Source organism: Engystomops pustulosus, chromosome 4, assembly GCF_040894005.1.
Source record: "Engystomops pustulosus chromosome 4, aEngPut4.maternal, whole genome shotgun sequence".
Classification (NCBI taxonomy): domain Eukaryota; kingdom Metazoa; phylum Chordata; class Amphibia; order Anura; family Leptodactylidae; genus Engystomops; species Engystomops pustulosus.
In genome coordinates this window covers 15,428,993-15,453,262 of record NC_092414.1, presented here as the reverse complement: position 1 = coordinate 15,453,262, position 24,270 = coordinate 15,428,993, and the positions used below count along the sequence as shown (strand labels likewise).

Genomic DNA, 24,270 nt, shown 5'->3' with positions numbered 1-24,270 from the left:
CACTACTAAGCAGGATACCCCCCCTTAGTAGACACTGAACTTCAACTTGTCCACCAATTATTTTGTTGGTGGTCCACCTCACACAAGATAGTTGCCCGTTTCCTTAAGAATGTTTATGATCACCTTAAGGTTTATGGTCGTTATGGTTGAGGGAAAAGGTAATGTCTGACCAAATGGCTTCAAGTTCCTTAAATGTCCAAAAGCATGGAGAAGACCAAAATTGGAGGCAGATGGGTGGGAAAATGTATGTAAGTGGGGAAGTGGTTGAAGAAAAGGGGCTAAAAAATGGAACAAATGGACAATGGTGGCATCTAGCTGGAAGAAACCCTCCATTTGCATAATCATGATGGATAATGGTGCCATGGAACCAGTCCAATAATGTAGGCTCCAGGTCAACAAATGGATGGTTGGCCCCCAGCCTATCGACAGAAGAAAGCTCTGAGTGAGGACCAACCCAGAGATGTCCAATTTGAACATCAACCCGGCGAAATACCAAAAGCCACTCAGAGCAGAACGTCATCGGAAGTATATGGGTACCTCATGTTTGTCATACTGTTCCACCAATGATCTTCCCCCTTTGGGGTCTGTACATCATCAACAACTGTTGGCCGGATTTGCCTCAAAAACGTAGAACCAACTGTCACTTGAGAGGAAATTATCTCTCGTGATGACTTATCTACCTGGAGAATAAAGAATCAGAAGATCGATTCAACATTCCGATCTTCTCCCAACATCAAGTGTTGGGAAAAGGTCAGGACATCAATACATCTCACCAAAATACCAGGTTTGACCATCTCTGGATCATCCGGATCTAGAAGATGCTTCAGGATTTTCTGACCCCAGTCCCAACGACATTTAAAAGGTCAAGATTTCAGGTCTTGATTGTTTGCCTAAATTTCTTCGGAATAATTTTTTACTTATATTTTTGGAATTCAATTTTTTCAATTCTATCCAATAACCAAAATTTATTTCTAAATTGGGCTAGTATAATCCCTTACAGGTCCTCCAGAGGATGGGAGCAGATCTGGATTCACTGTTTCTTAATTTATCTAAATGGCAGGAAATTTCTCAGATCTGGAAAATGTCAACTTCTCGAAGGAAAGCTTCCCCTGGTCTTTGTGAAAAGGACTTTTTGTTTGCAAATCTTGAGCGGAGGAAAAGACTCACATGTCTTCAGTAATGCAGATTAATCCTTAATCCAAATTTATTTATGTTTAACCCATTAGGCAGACAGTGCACCACAAGAGCCTATTATTATGTCGGGGGGACGGCTGAGGGTTAGCAATCATGATGGGATAATGGGGTCATTGCAGGGGGGAGAGACTATCCTTCCATTCATTCCATCTCTCCTGAGATGTGGCATTTGTGCTAAAAACCATGTTTTTACTAATAATGGACGACCTCCGATGTGTGGCTGTTCAGACCGATCTTAGTAAATTCCAATCACCCATAACAAAAAAGCTGGATAATCCCCCCCCCCCCACCATATCCCAATCACATTGGGATGTCCCATCTGAAAACCTGAACACTGGACCTAACCTAGACGAGGAGTCGAGAGGAACGGCACTTGGCCAAAAAGTATTTGATGGTGTTCAATGAGTTGCCTCCTCGAACCCCTAGGCATAACTTTCTGACCATGGGTCATCGCTTCCTTTGTTGTCCCGAAATCTAAGGAGGCCACTCAATGGCCGAAGCAAGTCCCAGTCGCCCCTGGAACTTCCAGACTGCTATTAAACACTGAGTACGAGACCGATGCAGGGTTTTTTGCCAACCCTGTCCTGGCCCACCACTGGGCTTTCCCGAATTCCTGAAAAAAAACCCTTAAGGGGTTTTCTTAGTTTATCAGATAATTCCTAGGATGCCGGGTCATTGGAAAGGAAAATGTACTTACTTCCAGGAGTCTTATTCCCATGTTGGCACTCTCTATTGATTCCCCAAAGTTTTTCGAAGAGTCAGAGGTGTTGCAGGTCACGTTGACCGCCTACATCAGCAGTTCTATACCTGTGGGTCACGACCCCTTTGGGCGTCGAGTGACCTTTTCACTGGGGTTTCTTAAAACCATTGGAAATGTGTTCTGCACCGACCTATGGAAGCTGTGCTATCCTGCAGAGCGCTAGCGTAAATGTGGTGCAGGCAACGTGTGATGATGCGGACGCGTTATGTCATCACACGTCACCTGGGTCACGGCTCCTGCAGTGAAGAGCATAGAGAAAGAGCAGAGAAGAACAAGGCAAGTGTGTTTTATTTTATTTTTTCCATATGCTACTGGGGACATCAGTGACTCCTGGCTACTGGAGATAGGCACTGTGACTACTGGCTTATGGGGAAGTTGCTGTGACTACTGGGGGCAGGTGCTGTGACTACTGGCTACTGGGGGCAGGGGCTGTGACTACTGGCTACTGGGGGCAGATGCTGTGACTACTGGCTACTGGGGGCAGCCGCTGTGACTACTGGCGACAGGGGCTGTGACTACTGGCTACTGGGGGCAGGCACTGTGACTACTGGTGACAGGGGCTGTGACTACTGGCTACTGGGGGCAGGCGCTGTGACTACTGGTGACAGGGGCTGTGACTACTGGCTACTGGGGGCAGGCGCTGTGACTACTGGTGACAGGGGCTGTGACTACTGGCTACTGGGGGCAGGCGCTGTGACTACTGGTGACAGGGGCTGTGACTACTGGCTACTGGGGGCAGGCGCTGTGACTACTGGTGACAGGGGCTGTGACTACTGGCTACTGGGGACAGGCGCTGTGACTACTGGCTACTGGGAGCAGGTGCTGTGACTACTGGCGACAGGGCCTGTGACTACTGGCTACTGGGAGCAGGTGCTGTGACTACTGGCGACAGGGCCTGTGACTACTGGCTACTGGGGGCAGGCCCTGTGACTACTGGGGGCAGGCGCTGTGACTACTGGCTACTGGGGGCAGGCCCTGTGACTATGGTAGCAAAATTACAGTTATGAAGTAGCAACACAAACAATTTGATATTTGGGGGTCACCACAACATGAGAAACTGCAATATAGGGTTGCGGCATTAGGTAGGTTGAGAACCACCGGCCTACCCTGTTGTCTGGGTCATTTGCATACTGTATATACACTTTTTCCTCTTCTTATCCCTCTCCTGGTACCCCAGGGGCTCCCCCGACTCCCTGCTTTGTCACATTGACAATAACAAGTATTTTGTCAATGTGAATGGTCCTCAATATATTACGACATTTCCGTGAGGAGTAATTCCGGTGTCAGACCCGATAGATGTAATTTGGGTCACCATCTGACGTGTGTGACCCCTTCCTGCCCTTGCCCATAGACGCACAACTTGACTTACCTTTCACTTTCCACAGTGAGCGGAGTGCGCCCCTGCATGTCAAAGCCCGCTGCGGGGGGGCCACGCTGCCCCCTCCTGATGGATACCGGCCGCTCTCACTGGAGTTTCACAACCCCAAACTGTTCCCTTTTTTCACAAACTTCCATCGACCAGAAAAAAGGATCCGAGTCACTCTGCAACGTCCCAGTACCGTAAAGTGTACGCAGCTCCGAGCAGTAACTGAGCTCCGCTTCCCTTTAACCCTCTAGATGCTGCACCTATGCAAGCGCCATGATGTAATAGTAACATGCACGGGATGTGTTTAGACTTGCAATACAGCAACTCCATTAAAAAAAAAGTTGACTTAAAGGGACACTCCACCCAACAATCTGACAACATATTATCAGGGGTGAATCTAAACCCTCTGCTGCCTGAGGAGAGTTATAGAATGGGGCCCCGCTCCACCCCATCTGATGTAAAGAAACACTATAGTGGCAGGTTGTGCTTTGTATCAAGTGACTGCCCCCATTATGCGGAGACCTCTTTTTGCTGCCTGAGGCAAGAGGCTCAACTTGCCTCATAACTGATGTACCCCTGCATAATATCCATCACCAGTTAATAGTCAGTATCTGGCACTTCCATTGTGTGTGTTTGTTACCCCCTTTGTCATAAGATAGTCGCCGACTTCTGAATGGAACTTAATAGTAAGTCTAAGACACGCCCCCTTCATTGTCCAACGTGGGGAGGTCCATGACCAATATACAGCCTCCTGAAAGGACATCTACCACCTGGATGAAGGATTGTAAACCATGCACACTGACATACTGGTGCGTGCCCCCTCTGGCAGGATCTTTAAGTTTTGTTTGCCCGTCCTTTACCAAAGGCTTTAAAGAGAACCTGTCATGCTAAATAACCCCCCTAAACTAAATATATTTTCATAAACTGCCATTAGAGAGCATTGCCTCTATCCCTTCATTGTTCCTCTACATGCCTGTAAACCTAAGCAATGAGGTCCTAAAGCTGTATGCAAATGACCTGTGAAATGTCCAATGAAGCATTAGCATATTCAAGCTGTCCAGCTTATTCATGGGTGGGAGGTACAGCCACACCCACCAGTGCATGACTGACAGCCTGTATAATGGAGTGAGGCTGTATAATGATGTGCTTCCTGGTGCTGGCGCCCCCTGCAGCCTGTGTGTGCATGTGTGTGTATAGGAGAGATACAGCAGCTCCAGGCAGCCATGTTACAGCAGAACATGTCAGATTCATGTGTAGCTGATGTCTGTGTCTCTCACCTGTATATTAGGAGGATGCAGCATGTCAGCAGATGCAGCACACACACTAGCCATGCTTTACTATACATTACACACAGACATGAGCAGGGGGAGGAGAGGGGAGGGGTAACAGGGGTGACATCACTGCCTCTGACCATGTGACCAGCCTCATTTACATGATAAAGAATAGATGATTTTACAATGATTAATGTATGAAATAACTAGATAAAGGCTGTGATGGGATCCTTGTGAGCTGCTCCAACAGGTAGAGGTGACAGGACTAGTGACACAGACCTGATGACAGGTGTCCTTTAAAAATTATGCAAATAAGCAGTGAGGGGCTCCAGGCTCCATTAACACCTATGGAACCTGGAGCCCCTCAGGCGCATTTGCATTTGCATAATTTTAAAAAACTTTTAGGAATGAGCCTATGGGAGGCACTGGAGCAGAACTGAGGGCAGCAAGTGTGTCATTTTTTTTAGGCTGGATTGTCCCTTTAAAGGACATCTACCACCAGGATGAAGGACTATATACAAATGAGCCTGAGGGGCTCCAGGCTCCATAGGTGTTAATCAAGCCTGGAGCCCCTCAAGCTTATTTGCATACAGTCCTTTATCCTGGTGGTAGATGCCCTTTAACAGTGACCTTTCATGATCACTGCTGCCCGGACAAGGAGTGAGGAGACCTACCTGGTCACTAGGTGTTCATCCCATCAGGACTCTTGTTATCGCAGTTCATCCTTTGTAACAGAATTAGGATCGAACTGCAATACCAATGACTACCTACAGTCTAGTGTGGCGCTGTTGCTCAAAAAACAAAAAAACACAAACTAGAATTATCGATATCAATAAAGCTGAATAATCTCAACCTTTTGTAGGCCATGACTTCATCCTGTAGTCTATCAAGGGTGGGCTTCCCAGAATGCATTGCTCTAGGTCGACCTATTTGGCCGTTTTGTGAAAACCTAAACCTATTCATCTGTCAAAGTGAATTAGCACAAGGGGTAAAGAAGAAGAAGAAGAGGAGGAGGAGGAGACGCTCGGTGCCTCCTTTTCACGCTTAGGCCCGGAGGAGATGCACATGGACAAGGGATTTCAGGGACAGGGGTCGGAGCGGGATGGAAAATCAATAGAAGAATCAGTGTCAAGGGAGGAACAAGTAAAATCTGTGTGTACAGGCAGTCCCCGGGTTACGTACAAGATAGGGTCCGGAGGTTTGTTCTTAAGTTGAATTTGTATGTAAGTCGAAACTGTATATTTTATAATTGTAGATCCAGACAAAAAAAAATTTGGCCCCAGTGACTATTGGAGTTAAAGCATTTTTTGCTGTAATGGGACCAAGGACTATCAATAAAGCTTCATTACAGACACCTTACAGCTGATCATTGCACCCTGGGACTATAGTAACATCCAGAGAGCTTCACCAGAGGTCAGAGGGGTCTGTCTGTAACTATGGGTTGTCTGTAAGTCGGGTGTCCTTAAGTAGGGGACCGCCTACTTCCTAGTGAGGAAGAGCGCCCCTTCTGGTCAAGCCGCCATTCAGCAAGTCAACCCCCCTTCCCATTTGCTGCCTAAAATGGGGGTCCAGAACCAAACACATGGGTTTACTCTCCACTTGACCCACTAAAACACTGCCATGGCATCTCTTAGTGTCTGGGGATGGTATTACAAGCATCTCCTTTCCAAAAATGTTGCAGTATAAAGTATGGGGGGGGATGGGGGACATTATAGGACGTACGTGAGAAGCAGAGTTGTTGCAGTATAAAGTATGGGGGGGGGGGGAACGTTATAGGCCGTAAGTGAGAAGCAGAGTTGTTGCAGTATGAAGTATGGAGTCTGCAATTCTAGCCTCATAGAATAAAAAATATTAATAGATAAACAGAACTTTCCAGATTCCGGAACACTTTAGTTTAGTGGACGTCTAGAAAAGGCATTGGGTAAGGTTTATAGGACGGTGCTGTCTTCTCCCTCACCAGATGCTATCAACTTGTACAGATCATTAATAAATTGCTCCAAGATGTCCTGTTGAGTAAGTGCAGAGGGAATATAATAAACGTGTGACTTGTTGAAGCTAAAAACTATTATAGACGGACAGTGCAAAATGTGGGAGCATTTCCATCCTTACACTGCCATCTGCTGGAGAAGTCGGAATACACATGATAGATGGATATGAGAGAGATAGATAGATAGATAGATAGATAGATAGATAGATAGGAGATAGATAGATAGGAGATAGATAGATAGATATATATGAGATAGATAGATAGGAGATAGATATACATGAGATAGATAGATAGATATGAGATAGATAGATAGATATGAGATAGATAGATATATATGAGATAGATAGATAGATAGATATGAGATAGATAGATAGATAGATAGATAGATAGATAGATAGATATGAGATAGATAGATAGATAGATAGATAGATAGATAGATAGATAGATATGACATACCCTGTTTCCCCTTAAATAAGACATCCCCCGAAAGTAAGACCTAGTACAATTTTGTTCAGGCTTAGAAATATAAAGCCTCCCCTGAAAATAAGACCTACCGGCCGTCACTGCAGCAACTCCCCCCACGCCATACATGAGTATTAGGAAATCTTTTAGATGCTGCAGAAGGTTGTGACATGAGGAAGAATTCATGGAAGTAAATCACCGGCTGTTGTGCTGAAAATGTGATCCCAGCAGCTACCAGGATAAGAAGGGTCATTTATGGAAAGTGCTTTTACTAAACATGAGAGATTGGGCCAATATATTGATAAGTTGATTTTTTGTTCAACGATAAATGTAAATTCTTGTTCATGGAAAAATAAGACGTCCCCTGAAAATAAGACCTAGAGACTCTTTGGGAGCAAAAATTAATATAAGACACTGTCTTATTTTCGGGGAAACAGGGTAGATAGATAGATAGATCCTGGGTTCGAATCCCAAGGTCAACATTTGCAAAGAGTTTGTATGTTCTCTTCGTGTTTGGGTGAGTTTCCTCCAGGTCCTCCGGTTTCCTCCCACACTCCAAAACATACTGTTAGGTTGTTTTAGATTGTGAGCCCCATTGGGGACAGGGACCGATTTGTCATGCATTGTGCAGCGCTGCGTAATCTGTGTGCGCTATATAAATAATAATTATTATTATAGATATATAGATATGAGATAGATATTTAACATCCTAGAAAAAGCAGGACACCAGGGTGACCATAAAATAAGTTTGTGAACTTTTATTCCAACATCAGAGGAACTTTTTAGCTCATTTTGAGCGTTTTTCAAGCTATATATACAGATGGGATTATCTATCCCTCTATGGAAAACCCCCCAATGTGTTTATTGTCCAGGAAAACAAAAGTTAAAGACAGGATCCAAATTTGCCCAATCTGGGCCAGTTTACATTGTGGTGGGTGCCTGCAATAGAAAGATCCTAGTTGCACAGCTCCAGGAAGATACAACTGAGGGAAAGGCAGCAGCGGCATAGTAATCCAGTGAATCAGGGGGTTTCTATATTCCAGAAATATGGATTTCTGATGAATAGAGAGAACACCTGGCTCACTGGATTACAATGGTGAACCTCATCTCAGAGGACAAGAGAAGAACAGTTCTAACTCTGGAGGACCAGGCACTATTGATTTCAGTTGGAACAGTGTAATACTTCACTTGCCCTGCGGGAGTGCTGTAGGGAAGTGAAACACTTGCTTAAAGGGCATCTACCACCAGGATGAAAGACTGTATGCAAATGAGCCTTAGGGGCTCCAGGGGCTTAGGTGTTAATGGAGCCTGGAGCCCCTCAAGCTCATTTGCATACAGTCCTTCATCCTGGTGGTAGATGTCCTTTAGAGGGTCTCCAAACGATATGTGGTAGTCCCAGAAATTAGACATCATGAGATTATTTTTGGGCAGAAATTCCTCCTATAAAAGGGATCTCCTACAATATGATTATCCCATAGGATAGATGGATCTACTTATGTTATAAGGCAGGAAACTCGGTGACCCTTTTAGCGGAGACAGATGTCCTCCAATGCGTTAGTATACACACCCCTGTTTTATATGTATTTGTATAATAATTACTGGCCATAAAACAATAAAACTATATAAATGTGTACACAGACAGGACAGGGGAACCCTCCGTGTCCCAGACAGGAAGGCCGAGTCATAGAGAACAGAGAAAGTGAATCCGCCATGTCTAAAAGACACATCAACCAATCACAGCTCCGCTTTCATTTTACATTCTGTCCTTGAAAAATAGACGCTGTGCTGCGATTGGTCACTAGGGGCATTCACCTCCTAACCCAAAATAATGGTGGAATAGTGACCCCTCGCTTTTACTTTTTACTCACTGATATCACATTAATACAGGGAGGAAACCTCAAAGGATAAAAACGTGTGGATCGTGTAATTCAAGTTCTGGATTTTGTTGGAATTCCTCCGTGAATTCCTTTAAGGGAGAACTTTGAGACTGGATTAATAAGTGACTCTCTTATCTCTTAAACATGGACGCTCAGAGATTAGGAGATCTTAACGAGGCACCAAGTACAAACAGGCAGCAAAGTGAAGGAAACGTGGCCGGATTCTTATACACAGGTAAAAATGCAGAGTCAATTCATTGCAGGAAAAAAAAAATGTCCCGTCACAATCCATCCTGATAAACCAGGGACATTACTCATAGATCCAGGCACCGGGCCTGTGGTAATCTTCTTATATTTGTTATCCATGGTCTCTTTCCTTCTAAAATATACTTTTAAATTATGATAATGAGCCTAAAAGGCTCTGGGGGCGTTATGAGAGCCCTTTCATGCTGTAGCTTCACTGGCTGTTACACTGTCTCCCCTCCCTCTTAGCACTTCATCCTCCCTCTGCCTGATGTAACTTCACACAGTGGTGCTCATCCACAGTGTAACAGCCTGTGAATCTACAGCACAGAGTGTCTCTGCTAACACCCCCCAGGAGGGGGAAAGGAAAGAGGCCATGGATAATAAATATAAGAAGGATTACAGCAGTCATGGTGCCTGGATCTATGATCATGGTAGATTTCCTTTAGTATATTTTTATACGGTTTATTTCATGCTGCCCCAAATCGTCTGTGTGAAACCATAAAATTATCTCACTAGGGGGAGCTCATGAGCCTACTGAATACATATTAAACAATGAACTCCATCATGATACAGTATACAATAAGCTCTTGATCTCCACCTAGTGGTGGCTGCCGAGGTTTATCATTGGACTCTATGGGACACATTTATCACGGCTTGTACGCCTGAAAACCAATTCCTAGTGCAGTGCCGGGAATTGCGACTTCTCGACCCAATAGGCAGAGAGGAGGTCCCAATATCTGCAGGGTTGATTTGGTGCTCCATCATAAAAAAAATATGGCGCCCGTAAATTAAAAACCATACTTGCGGCAGTTGGCAAGTATGAAAGTATAGTATAGTGTGTTTGTTGTAGAATGTTTCATGAATATATATATATATATATATATATATATATATATATATATATATATATATATGATGCTGCAGCAGATAGCAAGTTTCTATCTCAACATATGCGATTGAGAGCACTACCACTTAATCATGCTGTATATGATCTTGCTCACGTTTCCGAATGAGAGAGAGAGGACATACACAGTCAAAAGCTGCTGCAGCTAATAGTAAGTTTTCTATCTCACCCAAACTACGTTATTCCTATCAGAACAGTTCAAAACGTTTCTAAAATGCTCTCTTTGATCCTGCTTATGTTTCTGTCAGTAAGAGGAGTGGTGTAGGCATAGACCGAGGCAGCAGAAGGTAATATTAAAGGGATATTCTAGGAATAAGTATAATTCATATACAAATTGGACCTTAAAATATAAGTTAATATGCAAGTGCAGTGCATCCAGTATGGCCGGTGTTGTGGTGAGACCCATCTAAGTGAGGCAATGTGCAGTGATGGCAGTTACACATCATTACAATGGTAACACAGCAAGGAGCAGAGCATAAGAGGTAGGAGGAGTTACTGAGAACTGGGGATCATGGGACTTGTAGTTTCCAGTAGTGGCCATCTTGGTCATAAAATCAAACTATTTAAGCTCCATTTTGTGACTAATGACATTGAGTTTTGTTTTATACATTTATCTATAGCATTATGGGTTTTGCATCAGACGTTCATATTCCCAGGATAACTCGCCCCAAGTACTTTACTCACATCAGTTCATTTCTATTATGTCCTGTACAATCCTGCCGATTCTTGCTCCTTCAAAAGTAAGTGTTATAGAGTCTCCTCTACTTTCAATGTGCAGTATATTGGAGACATCATAGCAGCTAGCCCCCGCTACCGGTTCTGAGACATCTGATCACTAGAGATCGGGCCTGCTAAACAATGCAGAATACAAGTCATATAATGTCATATATGATCTTGTAGAGAGAGTTATAGAGAAGGTTTTCTATTTTCTACGTGGAGTATATTGGAGACATCATAGCAGCTAGTCCCCAGCCTCCAGCTCCGAGACAACTTATCATTAGAGATCAGAGGGGAAAACTACTAAAAAAGCAGAATACAAGTCATGTCTACAGGGCCAGATTGTGTGGTTGGCTCCCGGGGCATTTGCCCCTGGGCCCCCACCTACTTACCCCTATAGGGAGACTATGCATATTGAATTGATTACTTATTATGGGGGTACCCTTCCTGTTACATGGGTTATTGACTAAGGAGGGCCCTACCTATTACATGGATTAAATATGTACCCTGTCTGAGCTACATTCAACAGGGGGCTCCACACGATTTTGTGCTCAAGTGCCCCCACCAGCCTTAGTCCAGCCCTGGACATATACACACTGAAATACGGACTAATACTGATAAAGTGAAGGACAGATATTCACCTGGGTCATCACACTGACAGGACGAGAGGGCCCGGCACCTGGGACACGTCACCTCCGGGGACATGTCTTCATCCATCGTTCTTGAAAAGTTTTGTTAGATTGCCACCCACAACAGTCACCACTGGCACAACCAAAAATTCCACATCGTAAACCCAAAACTACGAGAAGTGAAGAACCCTGGAGATCTTGAGCTCCATAAACTTTCCAGTGCCACATAGATTGAAAAATACAGGTCCACACCCGCAGTTCTTGGGAACACCCAAGGTGGATCCAGGAGTAAGGATATTAATTCACCAAGAAATAACAAGCAACGGGAGGAGCCTTAGATATCGGGACCTTCCAAGAAGCTCTGAGTGCGGTTACAAGTGTTTAACCCCATAAGGAAACAGACACATTTTTACTTTGTTTAGCGTTTTTATTAATTGTGGAGTAAAAAAAAAAAACAGATTTTTTGGGGCTGTGCAAGACACAGACTTGTGTTTTGTGGGAAGGGTTTCAGTTTCTATTTATGATAATGATTCATTTTCTTATCACTGGATTCCAAGACTGAGAATATTTAATTCTCAATTTCTATAGCTGTGTGTGGGCTTGTCTTTTGCAGGACATATCGCATTTTCTATTCATACTATACCTCAGTAGTTCTGTATTGCATCTTGCCAGACGCAGACTTGTGTTTTGTGGGAAGAGTCTAAGTTAATAATTTCGACAATGATTTCTTTTTCTGTCGTTGAATTCAAAGACATGGTATCATTTCCTTTTCAATCCCTATAGCTGTATGAGGGCTTGTATTTTGCAGGACAAATTGCAGTTTCTATGCCTACTACACCTCAGTATTCCTGCATTGCATTTTGCCAGTTGAAGACTTGTGTTTTGTGGGTAGAGTTATAGTTTATATTTACGACATTGATTTGTTTTTCTCTCAGATTCAAAGACGGAATATTTTACTTTTCAATCTCTATAGCTGTATGAGGGCTTGTGTTTTGCAGGACAAATTGCAGTTTCTATGCCTACTACACCTCAGTATTCCTGCATTGCATTTTGCCAGATGAAGACTTGTGTTTTGTGGGAAGCGTTATAGTTTATATTTACGACATTGATTTGTTTTTCTCTCATTAGATTCAAAGAAGGAATATTTTACTTTTCAATCTCTATAGCTGTATGAGGGCTTGTGTTTTGCAGCACAAATTACAGTTTCTATGCCTACTACTCCTCAGTATTTCTGTATTGCATTTTGACAGATTAAGACTTGTGTTTTGTGGGAAGCGTTATAGTTTATATTTACGTCATTGATTTGTTTTTCACTCATTAGATTCAAAGACTGAATATTTTACTTCAGGGTCATTTCAGGCCCCTCTTTCCTAAGATTATTCCACCGGGTGAATATTGAAATCAGAAGAGTTGAAAGATGTAGCATACCTTAATTTTACCATTCAGATGTGTTGGTCAGTAATCATTACAGATTAGAGTCATCTCCGGCTATATTACACAATGATAGTCCTAATCTGAATCAGATCAGAGGTTTTATAATATTGTAATTTATTATTATTATTATTATTATTATTATTATTATTATTATTATTATTATCAAACCCTGGATTTAATAACTTCTAATCAGTATATCTTTCTGAACTTTGCAAATATGACTGGTTTTCTTTCTTGTTTCTAGCCATGCAGTGGTATTTGACTATTATGTATTATGTTATGTTGCTTGTATTTGTTTAAGGCAGATTTTATATTGCATTGCTTTTTGCCAACTGTTATGTTGTGTCAGTGAAGGCAGGGCACAGCACCAGGTGCAGCTTTCTTACATGTAGGGTTTGCTACATGTAAGAAAGCTGCACTTTGATGTTCTTGGGTCAAAAGACAAGCTGGTAGAATAAAAAATTTGCTTCACGCCAAAATTCTTGGGACATTCCTTGTGTCACTGATTACCCTTGTAAGAGGAGAGGATGGAGAAGAGGGAGGAGATGTTACTACTAAATCAAGAAACTGTGAGAGGATTAGGAGAGAAAATTGTGATGAAGATTATGGGAGATATAAAAGTTTAGAGGAAAAAAAAGACCTATTGACCATGTACAAAATACTGATTGTCACACATCAAGGGATTGCCACCATACAACCAATCAATTTGGTGTTTGTTTCTTCAAAATCCGTCCACCAGTTCAAAAGATATGGCCTCCAGAAGTTTAATATGTGATTTAGCGAGTACTAAAGAAGGGGGCGGTTTATTTCTAGAGACACACCCCTAAAATAAGGTTACCGCCCTCTTTACTATATAGCGCTAAGTCACATTTAAACTTCCAAGAGCCATATCTTTTGAATGGGTTGGCGGATTTTAGAAAAACCAACACCAAATTGATCAGAAGAACAGCGGCAATGACATGAGTTAAGTCATTGGGACGTTATTCTTAGTGACAGATCCTCCTTGAAGAAACCCAAATGGAGAGAATCCATGAAATAGTGATACACCTTTACGAATTTGATCATAAAGAGCCTGCTGTTTTTGAGATATACAGTATTTTACCTGAGGCCACTTTACAAGAATTCACAAGCCTGAAATAGGAAAAACCCAAGCCCCGGAAGTGTGAGATCATAATTTGTACATCAACCACATTATAAAATCTCTATTGCTTTGTCAACATCAATTTTTTCTATTCACCTCCATTTATACATTAACTTGTTTAATAGGGGGAATGTATTTAGATAATGGAGAGTTCTAGTCCTAGAGGTAGATACTAAAGGTCTGCAAACACAAAAAAAACAAAAAAATAATAAAAAGTCATAAAAAATCTATTCTATCCCCTTGAGTAGAAGGTTAGTTTCCATTTTTATGCTTTTTTTCTTCCTTTCCAGCCATCAAGAACCATAACTTTTCTTTTAATGTTTTCCATTAATAAATAAATAAATATAATGTGTGGGATTGTTTTTTTTTCCTATTCAGAGTTTTATGGAATTTGTATAATAACAAGGCTATAATGAAATTAAACAATGGCATGGCAATAGTATGACACCAGTACAGCATCAGTTGAGGCCAGATATAACCAATTACCATATATAAAATTAGACGGGGTTGGTTTTTGCAGGACAAGTTCTATTTTTTAAAGGCATTCTTCAATAATGTATTGCAAAATGAGGTAAAACCCAAAATCTATATAATAAACACTCCACACACAGTACAACGCACAGTACAACACACCAGTAGAATGCCAGTTGAGGCCAGAAATAACCATTGGCCATACATAAAATTAGACGGGTTTGTTTTTTGCAGGACAAGTTCTATATTTTTAAAGGCATTCTTCAATAATGTATTGCAAAAATGGGGTAAAAATCAATATGTATAATAATACTAAACACTCCACCATCATTTTTAGGGCTTTTTTTTATGATTCCCCTTATTCTTTGGGTCAGAAAGAACACAGTAATACCATAGTAGTATTTTATGGCTCATTATTTAAAATGTTATGGAGATGCAAAGACATTTGTATGGGTTCTTTTTTGCAGGATGTTCCGTAGACGATTGATGACGACTATTATAAATAATAATATTATTTATTATTATTATTATTATTATTAGTCCCTTTGCACGCACTTAATGTATTTATTTACTGAAAAAAGTGAAGGTCATCCTAGGATAACAAGAATATTCAGAAAAAATAACCTCTTCAATGGAAAAGTTTGTCCACAGGTTGAAAAACATTGCTGTTTTTTTTCTAAAAACAGCGCCACACTTGACTGTGGTGGGTGCCGGTATTGCACATCAGTTGTATAGAGATGAATGGAGCTTTCTTGCAATACCATGGTCTGCCCATAGTCAGGTGTGGCGCTGTTTCTGTAAAAAAAAAAAAAAAAAAAATCAACCATTTTTTAAACCTCCAGACATCCCCTTTAAATAGGCCCTGGATTTAAGGAGGCCAAGCTATAGGTATTTTATGGGAATACTACATCCCAAATTATACATCACATGGAATCGGCCGTGAGAGATCTCCCGTAGGGCTCGCTATTCCTGATAGACCGGTTACGACAATAGCTTGGATCATTAAGGTAGGACTCTGGGCACATAACCAACCTAATAAAAAGCAAGCGGCAGGGCGATTGTTTTCAATTCCCTGAAGAATGTTCTCGTTGGTCCGGAGCGGCTCAACACTTTTGAGCAGTGGGGGAGGAAGTAAAAAAGTTTATTAAAAACAAGTTTCCCACAGATTCGGGACCGAGAGGATTGGTGGAGGCGGTCTAGCTCGACTTCATGACGGGTTGACTTCATTAGTGTGTTGGATGGCTGCCATGATGATGGAGTTGGTAAAATAAAACTAAAAGTGAAAAAAAAACCATTATGCCGTTTTGTGTACACAGCGTCTGATGTGTCTCTATGGTTACAGACTACAAACAAACCCTGTATGTTGTCTGATTGGGAAGTCATGTGATATTAACGGTTACGGTACTTATCATCAAATGGTGGTCAACTTCCCAACACTCAGCCAGAAACTTGATACCCTCATGTGGGTATGCAAAAAAAGCCCCTCCTCCCTTAAAGGGATTTTCCAGAATTCTCTTGGTGACCAGGGAACCACTGGCTCTTGATTTCAGTGGTCAGTTTTCTGGCCAATCAGTGGATTAAAGGATGTCACTTGTAACCGAAGAGGAAATAACGTCCCATGGTCGTTCCAGACGAGTCCTTAGCGCCAGGAATTGGACGACTGTTGAAACACCAGAATCGGGAGTCGGAGAAGGGACAAGCACACCCCCCCCCCCACCCCCCATCACCACTGCCCTTAGGGTTTTTTATTTAAGGGATCCTCAAAAACCCTTATGGCCCACCTAGGGGACTGATACTTCAAAATGCTTTCCCCACCCACCTGACGTCTGGGCAATCAGCTCAACCCCTTCCTGGGGTGCCATTTTACAGTAGGAATAACAGAGTAACGGCACAACCCAGAGTTATAAGAGAATATATTCCTGAATTATTATTCCACATGGAACACAATTTTTTACTAAAACAGACATGCCAGGAGAGGATGGAGTTCCCCTTTAAGGGCATACATCATGTTAAATCATTAACCAGAATTGGATGATGATGTCATTTGTTGATCAGCAACCTGCTTAGGTCACTTGCCGCTCATTAAAAAGCATCTACCACCACAATGAAGAACTCTATGCAAGTGAGCCTAAGGGGCTCCAGGCTCCATAGGTGTTAATGAAGTCTGGAGCCCCTCAGGCCCATTTGCATACAGTCTTTCATCCTGCTGGTAGATCCCCTTTATAGAGTGTGAGGATGTTGGATAGCGAGTCTGGAAACCTTCCCCCGTGATAATTATTGTAGAAACCTCTCAGAGATTCCGGCTCGATGATCGGTGAACATGTAATTATATCTATGGAGCTCAGAAGAAAAGCCAAACCCATGATTTAAAAGGGTAACAAACACCTCTTTAAGCCAGAGTTTGGGTCGGTTCATTCTTCATCGACTGGGCCAAAAACGTTGCAGAGACGCTCCAAGGGCTGTATAAAATTTACATTACAACCTATTTAGATGACATTGCTGGGGCTTGTTTTTTTGTGTGATAAGTTGAATTTTTCAATAGAACCATTTTAGGAACCACCAAAATAATTTATTACATTTTATTTACTCTTTTTAGTCAGGACTTAACTTTTAAAAAAGTTTAACTTTATTTAAAAAAATTTTGTGCACCTTATGTACTGTGTAGCTTGGTTCACATTATTGTTATCGCAATTACATACTATAATTTGCACCTAAAGTCAGTTATATATGTGGGGCGGGCCAAAGTTTTTATTGGAACATTTTTATTTTGTTGTTTTTAATATGATAAGACCTCAAGTCATTTTGTTTTTGTTTCTTTACCACTTTCAGCATGAGGCCTAAAGAATTTTTAAAGTGTTTTTATTGTTTTAAAGAGAACCCGTCATGCAAAATAACCCCCTAAACTAAATATATTTTCATAAACTGCCATTAGAGAGCATTGCCTCTATCCCTTCATTGTCCCTCTACATGCCTGTAAACCTAAGCAATGAGGTCCTAAAGCTGTATGCAAATGACCTGTGAGATGTCCAATGAAGCATTAGCATATTCAAGCTGTCCAGCTTATTCATGAGTGGGAGGAACAGCCACACCCCCAGTGCATGACTGACAGCCTGTATAATGATGTGAGGCTGTATAATAAGGTGCTTCCTGGTGCTGGTGGCCACGCCCCCAGCAGCCTGTGTGTGCATGTGTGTGTTTAGGAGAGATACAGCAGCTCCAGGCAGCCATGTTACAGCAGAACATGTCAGATTCATGTGTAGCTGATGTCTGTGTCTCTCACCTGTATATTAGGAGGATGCAGCATGTCAGCAGATGCAGCACACACACTAGCCATGCTTTACTATACATTACACACAGACATGAGCAGGGGGAGGAGAGGGGAGGGGTAACAGGGGTGACATCACTGCCTCTGACCATGTGACCAGCCTCATTTACATGATAAAGAATAGATGATTTTACAATGATTAATGTATGAAATAACTAGATAAAGGCTGGGATGGGATCCTTGTGAGCTGCTCCAACAGGTAGAGGTGACAGAAATAGTGACAGAGACCTGATGACAGGTGTCCTTTAAACTAGTAAATCTTATCTTGTAATGGGAAAATGGTGGCTAGCGCAGCAGATTGTCGGCTCTATGTTCTAGTTTCGGCACGCTTTTTTTAATATGACTTAGGGGAAGGCAGCAGAAAAATGTTCTACAGCCAGTAATTAAAGGCGATGTCTGGTTTGAAAAAAAATATTTTTAATACAAATGATTTACAGACAACCGATTTAATCGGGTAGAGTCCTCTATTCAAGGTCCTCATTGATTGGCGAAAATGAAAAAAAGTTTATGCAGAACTTCTCTCTGGAGGACCAATACCTATGACATTGTGTAATACTTCATATATCCTTCGGGGGCACTGCAGGAAAACCCGAACGTGCAGATTTTCCCGCCGATTGTTGGTAATCACATCAGGCGGATACGGTGTGATCAGTTTACTACTTCGAGGATGAAAGCATCTGCCAAAATAAGTGAACCCTTTCAATTAAAGGGATCAGTTACTTTCTAATATCTGTGCTATTATGATTATTTCACATCGTTCCACTTCACTATTCAGCAAATACCTTGGCATATGTAAAGTGATAGGAGGCTTCAGCAGGAGGGGGGCGTGAAGACTTTTTCAAACTAGGCCAATACACTAGTTAATTCCTCACTTACGCCTGTGAACGTGTCTGAACAGACCGCGCTGTGATATTACACAACAGCCGTCACCGCTCACCACCCAAGCCCCGAGGCTGTGAACTTAGTAAACAGGAGACAGTATTGATCCCGGTCATCGCCAATGGCCACACTTTTCCGCCGTAGAAAATTCTGCCAGTATCTTTCCACCCACGGAGGGACTACAAAGCCCAGCAATCCTGGCTACATAACATAATGGATATAATTATGTACATGTATATTATGTGCAGACTCCTTAAAGGCGAGTATTAGGGAGACAAGACAGAACACAGAACATTCCAAGAGAAGTGTCAACATAGTCGCAGCTGTAACTAGGAACACTGGTGGCTCCTAAATTTTTGGGGTACCAAAATTGTTGAATATTAATTACTAAAGATAGTAAGAAGAAGTAGTTAAAAGGGGGCATGAACAATAAATACTTTTATTTCCCATAGCAACGTCTATGTTGCTCTGTTATTCCTCCTGGAAACGTAATAGTAGTCAGTTACCATGGACCAGTTCAATAGGGAGCGTTTTACAAACGTTTACTACTTTCCATCTTTATTGGATGATGTGTTTTTATTAAAAACCAGGACAGTGACACCTAAATTTGATCATTTCCAGGAGGAATAACAGAGGAAAATATCTAAAAACTAAGCCAAAAGATGATTTTTGGACCATAAGTCCCACTATACAGCCCAAAAGAACTGGTCTTGTGCCAGTTCTGTGAATCTCAGGTGTCCCGGCAGTCAGACCTGCTATGACCAGACAGGAAATGTAAAACCCCTTTAAGTGACAACTACTTTTATAAATGGGTGCTACCACTACCCATTTCAATAGGCTGTACACTCTTCCGTAACATGCGCTCTGATTGGACGATACATATAGAGGCAATTTCGTTTGTAAAGCGGAATACTGACTCCGATTCTTTAAAGGGGGTTTCTTAAAGGGGCAAAATTTGGCACAAAATAGTAGAAAATCTTATAATCACCCCTCCTCTGGCATCTCTGGCTCTGCTGTATGCTGGCCATTGTCCATGACCAGGTGCATAATGTACATGATATCATGACTTCCATTTTTTTCTTATGTTACATCACATTTCCAGGAGGAATTACAGAGGAACCTTATAATAAACTCAGAATAAGCTACACTTAACCAGAAGATATCTGGAAAATACACTTGAATTTCCCTTATTTTTGTGATGCATTGAGGAATGTCAGAGCATATCTTTACATCTTTTAAGCCCATTTCCAGGATGAATTACAGAGGAACATTTTGATAAACTCCGAATAAACTAGACTTAATCAGAATGTATCTGGAAAATACACTTGAATGCTCTTATTTTTGGTAGAAATGTCAGAGCATATCTCAACATTTTTTAAGTTCATTTCCAGGAAGAATTACAGAGGAACTAGATAAAAAATTTTCTAACAAAAAAAAATATAGACTTAACTAGAAGTTTTCGGGAAAATACACTTGAATGCGCTTGTTTTTGTGACGCATCGGGGAATGTCAGAACATCTTTCAATTGATAAATTAATTCCCAGGGGGAATTACAGAGGAACTTAACCAGAAAAAGGTCACTAAACACGCAGGAATTCAACCTATTTCTATGACTTTGCTCATTGCATCTTCGGTTACGTGGCGCGGAGGCCTTGTTTACATAGCATCGCTCTGACAAAGAAACGAAATAGGTCATAAGCAAAGAGACGGGAGCCGAGCTGACAGTCACAGGACAAGTGTGAAGGAAGGATGCCGCAGGTGATGTCACGCTTTATTCTTGACTCAATACATCACCAAGGCGCAAACAGTCACCTAGGGTGAACATTGGGTAAGAAAAACGCTAAAAATTTAAAGGGATCGTTGAGTCTTAAGAAAAAATCTGATTTATTCTGTAAACAGCGCCACACCGGTCGTGAGGTTGAGTGTGGTACTGCACCTCCAGCATTACAAAAGGCTGAATTCCGCAACCAGAATCTGCAATAGGAAATCAGTATAACCTGTAGCGATGACCTGGTCTTAAAGGGATTGTCTCATGAATGCAAATTATAACCGATTAAATGGATTACTGGTCGTAGGGGTCCGAGGACCTCAGCGATCTTGAGAAACGGAGGATCTCATCTACCTGTGTTGCGCATAGGTGACCCCATTTCATTGATTCTCTATGGGACAGACTGAGAAGAAATGTTTCCCATGGAAAATGAATGGAGCAGTAAGGCGCATGCGCAACGCAAGCTCATTATTTCTCTATGGTAATGCCAGAGAAGAAAGATGTCCCATAGACAGTGAATGGAGGAGGTGGATACAACAATTACGCTACTTCTAACTCCCTTTGTATTGACAGAGAGGAAAGATTTCGCATAGAGTGAATGGAGCAGCACAACGCATGCGCGACACCAGTTCATTGATTTGCTATGGGATTTAAAGAAAGAAGAATGATGTCCCATAGATAGTAAATGGAAAAGCACTGTGCATGCGCACCCCCATTTCATTGATTTCCTTTGAGACTGACACAGAAGAAAAGTTTCCCATAGAAAATGAATGGAGCACCATAGCGCATGCGCGACCCAGTTCATCGGTTTCCTATGACAAGGACAGATAATAAAGATTCCCCACAGAGAGTGAATGGAGCAGGAAGACGCACGCGTGACACTAGTTCCCCATTGAAAATGAGTGGAGCAGGAGGGCGCAAGCGCAACGTCAGTTCATGGATTTTCTATGGGATTGACAGAGAAGAAAGTTGTCACATAGACATTGAATAGATAAGCAGGACGCATGCGTAATGCCAGTTCATTCATTCTCTGTGGGATTGACAGAGAAGATAGTTGTCCCATAAAGAATAAACAGGGCAGCAGGACGCATGCGCTCTGCCGCTTCATTCATTCTGTACGGGATTTGACATAGGAGATAGATTTCCTTTGGCAAATGAATGGAGCAGCAAGACGCATGCGCAGCGCTAATTCATTCATTCTCTGTAGGGCTGACAGAGAAGAAAGTTGTCCCGTAGAGAGTGAATGAAGCAGTAGGGCGCATGCGCGACAGCAGAAAGGCAGGACCCTGATCTAAGAATATTTTGGGGTCACAACAGTCTGACCCCATCAAGTGTACAGAAGGTTATCTCCCATCTTGTGGACAGTTGAATAAGTGGCATGTACAGCGCCCGCCACCCAAAAGGGAGGGGTTTAGCGCTATCCATATAGGGTGTGGCTTATAGAGGGGCGTGGCCTGTACGCAAACTCTACCAGATGTCAGCAGATATGGCTCTAGGTTACACTTTCCTCATTGAGGAACAGGGTACAAGTAATAATAATAATACCGGCCTATCACTAAAATACACAGCCCCACGTTGTACATTGAGTACCGCCACAATATGCACCTTATAGACTCAGTATATAGCAGTGGCCAGCACAATGCACCAGGTGGATACTATCACAAGAGTGCGGTGACCCTGGTATTGACGCAGTGACTCACACATAAACCCGTCATATAGTAACAAACTACATTCCTGCGCTCATCCATCTGCTGTCCAGTTGAGTCATTTCCGTTCCTCGGAAAGCTGGGTGACCATTAAAACTGCCATATGGGATTTTACTCAGCTTTCTCGGAACCCTTAATGACAGATCTCTTTATGGCGCCGTTTATCATCCTATAATAAGACAGAATGGTCCATTCAGGGCTTGGGAAAGATGAGTAATACAGTAAGAGGGCTGCAACCCAGCTTTCCCATATACGGATAAGATACAAGAATATTAATGGTGGTTGTTTATATAGGACAGTTGCGTCTGCTATATACATAAGAACGTATAGATTGCCCTAGGGGCGTACTCACCATTCTCTGTAGGTTTATGCACCACTAAGGGTCCGCTACCCAGACAGGGGTTGGATTTCCTCCTTATAGCCACTCTCCTAAATCCCTCGGAGCTCATGGCGACGATAAAAAGTATTAGCAAAATCCAGGCAGATTAAAATCCCCGCTTCCCACCAGAGTCTAAATCCAGGGGGATCTCCCGGTAGAAATCCTCAATAGACATTCCCTGTAAACCGAAACAACTCCTTGCAACACTATGCAATGATCTGCAGCTGCTGCAGACTGAGCCAGTGAGAGTGACAACCCCAAGGGAGGAATGCATGACCACGCCCCTTTCCTAAGCCCCGCCCTCACCTGCAGGACTCCACTCACCTGGGTATCCTGGCTCGACTGTGACTTATGTAGTGTGCAGCGGTTGCTACGGCTGAGTCTTTCCAAATATAGAACAAGATTCACACTGCGCTTTCCTGTGAAAGCAAGAATGAAGCCGTAGCAAACATTTTAGGTGTCGACGAGCCACTTTTTGTGTGTCTGGGGTCAAACTGATACCAAAAAATGACTACTATTTATTTTCAGTGCGACACGTGCCACATTTATCAGTAGATGATTTACGTATTAATGAATATAGTTCGTTTTTGTGGGGGGAAAAAAAAACGACAGAAATTTTTAAGTAATAACATTTCCAAGATGGATGAAAAATAAATCCGCCAGCCTCTTACATTGGCTACCATAAAGTGAAATTGCTGTGATCTTTATTGCTTTGGGTTGCCATGTTGTCATGTCATGTGATGCGTTGTATCGTTACTCGGTCATATTACTCCCTAGTAACCTCTTTGATTAACATTACCCCTACAACATAAGAGAGTACCACCTGTCATAGTTTGAGGCACGTCCTAGACATAGCACCCGTGAGATAGTCCAAGGTACCTCTTGTTAAATTTTCTGAGGTATCATCCATACCATAGTCTGAGGTATCTCCCCGCGACAAGAGTCTACATTATCACCCACAATATAATATGAGGTATCAAATACTACATAGTCTGAGGTAGTGTTTTCGACAGAGTCTGAATTATGACCTGCAGCATAGTCTAAGGTATCCCCCACAACATATTCTGAGGTATCACCCAGGACATAGTCTGAGGAATCACCTGCAACATAACCTGAGGTATCACCAGCTACAGAGTCTGAGGTATCCCCCACAACATATTCTGAGGTATCATCCGAAACGTAGTTGAGGTATCACCCAGGACACAGTCTGAGGAATCACCTGCGACATAATCTGAGGTATTACCAGCGACAGGGTTTGAAGTATCACCAGCAACATATTCTGAGGTATCACCCGAGGCGTAGTTGAGATATCACCCAGGACATAGTATGAGGAATCACCTGCGACATAATCTGAGGTATTACCAGCGACAGAGTCTGAGGTACCCCCCACAATGTATTCTGAGGTATCACCCGAGACGTAGTTGAGGTATCACCCAGGACATAGTCTGAGGAATCACCTGCGACATAATCTGAGGTATTACCAGCGACAGAGTCTGAGGTATCCCCCACAACATATTCTGAGGTGTCATATGAGACGTAGTTGAGGTATCACCCAGGACATAGTCTGAGGAATCACCTGCGACATAATCTGAGGTATTACCAGCGACAGAGTCTGAGGTATCCCCCACAACATATTCTGAGGTGTCATATGAGACGTAGTTGAGGTATCACCCAGGACACAGTCTGAATTATCACCTGCGACATAATCTGAGGTATTACCTGCGACAGAGTCTGAGGTACCCCCCACAATATAT

At 42.4% G+C, this 24,270-nt stretch overlaps 1 protein-coding gene across 3 annotated transcripts in view; it reads right to left on the bottom strand.

Moving 5' to 3' along the window:
• The window catches only part of FGD4 (FYVE, RhoGEF and PH domain containing 4), a 97,162-nt gene extending 74,402 nt beyond the window's left edge, over window positions 1–22,760 (bottom strand). The window contains exon 1 of one of the 3 annotated variants that reach the window (XM_072145293.1): window positions 22,490–22,760. In XM_072145293.1, the coding sequence (XP_072001394.1) occupies window positions 22,490–22,586 (97 nt within the window). In that variant the 5' untranslated portion in view covers window positions 22,587–22,760. Of the gene's footprint in view, window positions 1–3,323; window positions 3,479–11,425; window positions 11,633–22,489 lie in introns of those variants that run through there. The other 2 variants (XM_072145294.1, XM_072145298.1) reach the window with 2 other exon arrangements.
• Window positions 22,761–24,270: the final 1,510 nt, after the last annotated feature.